A 6,001-nucleotide genomic window follows, 5' to 3' on the forward strand; every position below is an offset into this window, starting at 1 on the left:
ACTCGTAGAGCGGCAAAAGAAACTCTTATAATACAAACTAACTTCAAATCATCCAAAACATATTACTTATACACTACAAGAAAATATCAGATTAGCTACCACAATTTCGCTACAAATCATATTTGTTTCAAGTTACAGAAGTGACTTTTTACTACCAAAATAGTTTTAACAGTTATTACTTTACTATTATTTAGGAAAATTCTAAAACACCTTTTTCCAACAAAAAAATTAAATAAAAAAGAAAAGAAAGAAGCACCCTCTCGACTCTCGAGAACTCTCTCCAACCCAACGATTTCGGAAACTCTCCCTCTTTCACTTCACTTCACTTCACACAGTTACAGAGAGATTCCACTACCGCAGATCGGAAATGTCTCCGCCGGAATCACAACGCAATCCAAATCCCTTCCTCCATGAACAATCCTGATACCTTTTATCACTACTACTCCATTTCGTCAGTTCCGTTGCTTCGCTCTCTGATTCTCCTCTCTCCGTTAACAGTAACGGACTCCTAACTCCTTCCGTTACAGCAATTTTCGCCATCGCTAGGTTTTTCTCATTTCACTTCAACGATTTAACTCCATCTAACTCCCGAAAACACAATTCGAGTTTTTCAATTAATGAAGGTACACGAATTTTCTGTTTAATTTAACTGTTTAATTATTTATTTCGATTTTGTGTGTTTTTCCGGTTGTTGATTTGAGATTTTGGTAATAGCATGTGGAAGAGATTCGAAACCACTTGCAATTTGTGATAAAGTTCCGGAAAATTTCGTCAAGGTATTGTTATTTATCATGCTGCTTTGGTGTTAAATTGAATGTTTATGAACTTAGTTTTTTTTAAAAAAAATTTATACTGTGTTTAGTTGAATATTTTGTGTGTTATGCGCATAGAAATTATAGAATCATATGAATTTGTTGTTGATTTTGAATGTTACTTGATTGATATACGACACTGATAGTGACAGTGCGTTACGCACCGCAGAATCACACTGTTTTGGTGTTAATTTGAAGGCTTATGAACTTGATTTCGCTCTAGGTTTTCTTTTGATAATTTTTATATTGTGTTCAGTTGAATCTTTTGTGCATTATGCACAAAGGATCATAGGACTTTGGTGTTGATTTTGATATGTAAGACTGACTGTGACAGTAAAATTCACTTGATTTAGTGTGATTATCATTTCCATCAGTTGCAAAACATGTTAATAAACTTGATTGGCTTGTGTATGGGGCACTGCATTTGATATGTAAGACTGACTGTGAGAGTAACGTTCACTTGATTTAGTGTGATTATGATTTTTTTTGGCATTTATAATGATGATAAAAATGACAGAAAAATGCAGCCATTTAGTTTGATTGATCATTGTTCGTAAACATCTATTTCTTGTAGTATAATTTGATTCCTTTAGTTTTTCTTCAAAAGCTTTGTATCAATGATGTGGTATATCATATGTCTTTTATTTGTCAATTCATAATATGCAAGAGGTAATTTGAGTTTGTATCATTTTGATTAATGCTATAATATTAGTGATGTGGTAATTTTTATGTTCAAATTTCAGATCCATTGAAGATTACCATAGATACATATGCAATTAACTTCTATTATATACTATAATCTCATTGTTTTTTCATTTTCTTCATGTGTAGTAATTTATAAAAGGTTTGTTTTGACAATGAATAATACCAGGTCAGGGTTCCTTGTGGATTTTATATCCCATGCTACAATTGTGATTTTTTTACTTGTGTCATCCTTTATGTTTCTTTCTTTTTCACACCGGAATTCTAAGCCATAATATATATGGTACTCTCTTTTTTGTTGTGTATATTTTTCTACTGATGAGTTCTTTGTCAAGAGATTCAGATGTTTCCCCTCTTAAACTTGTATGCATTTTGACTCGGTTTCTATTGTAAGGAGCCTTGCATCGGGTTTTTCTTCAGTTTTTAATATATTTTCTAGCTAGGAGAAGAAGAGAAGATAATTGAATTTGTGGTTTTATTCAGGTGGGAAGACTACTCAACAAGCTGTAAGAAGGAACTTTAAATTTAATTTTAAAGGTATATAATTGTATTGTTGACTGTAAAGGAACTGTAAGAAGAAATTTTCAATTTGAATCCTAATATTGTTGACTGATTCTTGTCGTCAGGTTGTACCTAGAGAGGAACTTCATCTTGTTGGCATAAGCTTGATGCTTATAACATCCAAATATGAGGAGACATGGGCACTAAAGGTTAAATTCCATTTATATGGCTTATTGAATAAATTTTTATATGATAAGCCATAAGTTGTTTTCATATTAATGCTTAGCTGTTTTTATAAGCTATATCTTGAAGAGTTTATTGAAGTACACTGAAAAGAGCTTATAGACATGATAGGTTGTTTGTTTCCATGTAAATGTAAATGAATTCCATTATAGGTATATCGTGTGGATATCAGGCAGGCGGCATGGTTTAGTGCCGTTCCATGGGTTGTGATGGCTATCATGAATTACCTTGCTGGCTTTTGGTTAGATATGATGATACAAAGTGGTACAAGTGTGACTTTGACTCATAAGATTATGCAGGTATGTCAATACACTTGTGTGCATTAGTTTTAACGGATATTGCTAATTCAGAGCTTTCACTGCAGTCCATTGGTTTTGTTGGTCCCGGACTTAGCCTCATTGGTTTAGCAACAGCACAAAACCCCTCGGTTGCTTCTGCTTGGCTTACATTAACCTTTGGCTTGAAATCTTTCGGTCACTCTAGATTTCTTGTGAACTTTCAGGTTTCTGATTTCTGTCATGTAATATATATATATATACACACACACACACACACACATGTTTAGAAGTCTTGTCACTCTAATTTATATTCATTTTATTTTTTATCACAGGAGGATCGCACCACAGTATTCTGGTGTTATACATGGTATGATTTCTACTGTATCTTGAAAACCTCCTGATACTGTATACAATATACAATTTGACGTTCAAAACACATTTAATCACATTTACAAAACCTTTTCATTGGTAAGTGCATTTGAAATCTAAAGAGTTTGATGCCAAAGACTTTGGATAATCCATGTTATAGATTGTGCTTATGAAGTCTAAAGAGTTCATATTCCTATTCTAATATTATTTTGACCTGAACAAAGCACCTAAATTGCCTCATCTTACGAGGCCCAAAGGGCATGTGATGGAAGGGTGGATTACTCACATTTTTCTTTGAAGTAATGTTATGTAAAACTTATGAAATTTTGCTCTTGGGGGACTTTATTGATTCCTTTGTTCCTTAGCTTTGACACTTGTTGTCTTATAAGAATGTGTTTTACATGACTACGTACTGCTATATATACAACGTTGTTAGGCAATTTGACTTGTTTAGGTTGGATGAGTTTTTAAAGACAATGTCCTTGGAAGGTAGACTATTTTTGAGCTTAAGTGCGTCTTTGTTAATGTTCTCATTTCAACGCATTTTTTTTCTTCATCTTCTATAATCCACTGCTAGTTAATTCATGTCTTTATTATTTATCACATCTTTATTATTTATAACATTGCAGATTGGTCAAGGAACTTACAGCAGTGTTTGTAGAGCTCGCGATCTTGAAACTAACAAAATTGTTGCTTTGAAGGAATGATTACTTCAAAGCTTTCTGGTAGCTTGTACCTTATTTTCGAATATATGGAACCTGATCTTACTGGCCTTTCAACAATGTCTGGCAACAAGTTTACTCATCACAGGTACATTCTTATGTTTATGTCAAAAACATTGGTTTCTCCTTTTGTATTTGATTTAAGGAATCAAAACCACTGTATCTGTTGGATGGAAACTTTTCAGCATTTTAAATTGAATATTTCCTCTAGGATTGAAGCAGACACCAAATTTGTTTTAAGCAAATATCATGGTTAGATAGTATGCTTATAGCCTCAGTTTAATGCATATGAAATGTGGCATGGTTTAAAAATGTATAGTTTAGATTGAATTTAAAGTTACTTTGTTATGCATCAAATTTGATACATGTTTTGCTTGTATAAGTTTATTGAGTTTTTTAAGTTCCGCAGATGCATGTGTTTAGTTACTTTGTTATGCATCAAATTTAGTATTGTAGTTGTATATCATGTTAATTTAATTAGGCTTATTTCGATTTTTTTAATAGACGATAAATAATTGATAATTAGCTTGGATTTTGGGAATGGATTCATAATTAGCATTTTATAATTATAATTTTTTTGAAAAGCTTGGATATTGTTGCGAAATTGCTAGGATATTTAGCTAGAGATTTATTGCGAAATTGTTGTGACAATATCCTAGCGATTTAGTTAGGAAACACAAACTTTTGAACACTATTTAACTAGGTATTAATTGGGAACTAGCTAGGATATTTTTTATATTAGTTGCAAATTAGCTAGGAAATATTTTGATAGGTGATTTGCCGCCCAATCCATGCTACGCCCTATATGACAGCTAATTCACAACAAATCGGTAGCTAACTCTGTTTTACTAGAGATTAGCTACGAATTAGCTACAAACGCCGTCGTAGCTAATCCCATATTTTCTTGTAGTGATAGTATATATTTTGAAAAACAAAATTATTAGTATAATTTATTCAGGCTTTTAGATCGTCCGTAGCCCATTCGAACTAGACCATATTTTAAACGAACTTTATCGTGCCTGGCTAAAAAGCCCGAATACAATTTGGGCTAAAATTTTGAAAGCACAAGCCCGTAAAAATATCGGGCTTAGCGGGCCAGCCAATTCGGCTAGCCAGCTGTATCTCTACACCACTTTGTACTACTTGCACTTGGGGACCTCTTTGTATTAATAAAGGCTTCCTGTGCTCTTTCAAAAAAGACAAGGAAAACGACACCTAAGTCTCCCAAGAAAAAAACAAAGGAAAAAGAAAAATCAAATGGACGAGAAAAGTCAGCCGATATTAGCAAATCGATTTGGATTTCAAAGAACAAGAAAGAACAAGGCAATAACAAGTGTTAAATACCGGACACAAATATAAAAATATACTTTTTAGATTAATTGAATAACATATGTATCTGGACTATATAGATTAAATACATATGTTATTCAATAAATATAAAAGTGCATTTTTTGCTTATATTTGTGTCTGGAGGAGTACTCCCTCCATACACAAATATAAAATAAAAAAAAACTGTTTACGAGGTGTTTAAAAAATTTAGTTAAGTGTAGTTCATTTTTTTGATTTAATGCAAAACTTAGTTAAGTTTACTATATTACCTCTTTTGAAAAGCGTAAAAGTGTAAAGTAAAATAAATGCCTAAAAAAAATTGAATTAAATAACGGTATATTAGGAGTAGTAGTATTAATTAGTTTTAAAGTAGTTAACTTTTGCTTATAATAGTGAATAACATTTGAAATGTTTTTTTTGTTTATAAATGTGACCGGAGGGAGTATATATCCTCCATAATTGGGTACATGGTTTGCGTCACGCTCATGACACTAAACACACTCATAATTTGCGTAAAGAGAGAAAAGAATATGCACCGAAAGTGTAAAATAATTTTACACTGTCAACCAATATCAACCATATTTTCCGTCACATCATTCCATTGAACCCCACTTTCTTAATGTGATGTGGAAGAATGCTTCATTCTTATTGGTTGTCAGTGTAAAATTAATTTATACTGACGGTGCGTAGTCTTTAAACTCTTCTCTTCGGTCACTATTATATCAAACTGACATTTTAAATACATTGAAAATTGATTTATTTTTGGCAAAATTACACCGCAGATCTTTATTATTTTTTTTGTAACTCTTTGATCTTTTATCTTTTTTATTTGTAACACTTTAGTCCTTTATTTTTTATAAATAAGTAAGATAAGGACCAAAGTGTTACAAAACACATGACATGTCACATTCATAATGATGTGTCAACACATTATTAGATACATGTGTATACAATTTTAGGGTGATGATACACAACAATTTCAAATTTACTTTTCTAATAATAGTGATCAAAAGAGAGTATAATTATAATTGCCATTATAAAAAAA

At 31.9% G+C, this 6,001-nt stretch overlaps 1 protein-coding gene across 3 annotated transcripts; it reads left to right on the forward strand.

Annotated features, from left to right (window-relative positions):
• The first annotated feature begins 362 nt into the window (after positions 1–362).
• On the forward strand, positions 363–3,754 carry LOC123891485 (probable anion transporter 4, chloroplastic). Of its 3 annotated transcripts, none has more exons than XR_006803130.1 (7): positions 363–623; positions 715–776; positions 1,998–2,051; positions 2,141–2,224; positions 2,411–2,522; positions 2,623–2,760; positions 2,869–3,015. XR_006803130.1 is itself a non-coding variant. In XM_045941359.1 (7 exons), exons 4-7 carry the CDS (start codon positions 2,183–2,185, stop codon positions 2,935–2,937), a joined length of 396 nt encoding a protein of 131 aa, XP_045797315.1. In that variant the 5' UTR covers positions 363–623; positions 715–776; positions 1,998–2,051; positions 2,141–2,182; the 3' UTR covers positions 2,938–3,015. The 3 variants fall into 3 exon arrangements, 1 of the variants encoding a protein (XP_045797315.1); XM_045941359.1 differs by having other exon boundaries at positions 2,411–2,557; XR_006803129.1 differs by lacking the exons at positions 2,623–2,760; positions 2,869–3,015 and adding an exon at positions 3,535–3,754 and having other exon boundaries at positions 2,411–2,557.
• Positions 3,755–6,001: the final 2,247 nt, after the last annotated feature.

This window comes from Trifolium pratense, linkage group LG6 (assembly GCF_020283565.1).
Source record: "Trifolium pratense cultivar HEN17-A07 linkage group LG6, ARS_RC_1.1, whole genome shotgun sequence".
In the NCBI taxonomy this organism is placed as follows: Eukaryota; Viridiplantae; Streptophyta; class Magnoliopsida; order Fabales; family Fabaceae; genus Trifolium; species Trifolium pratense.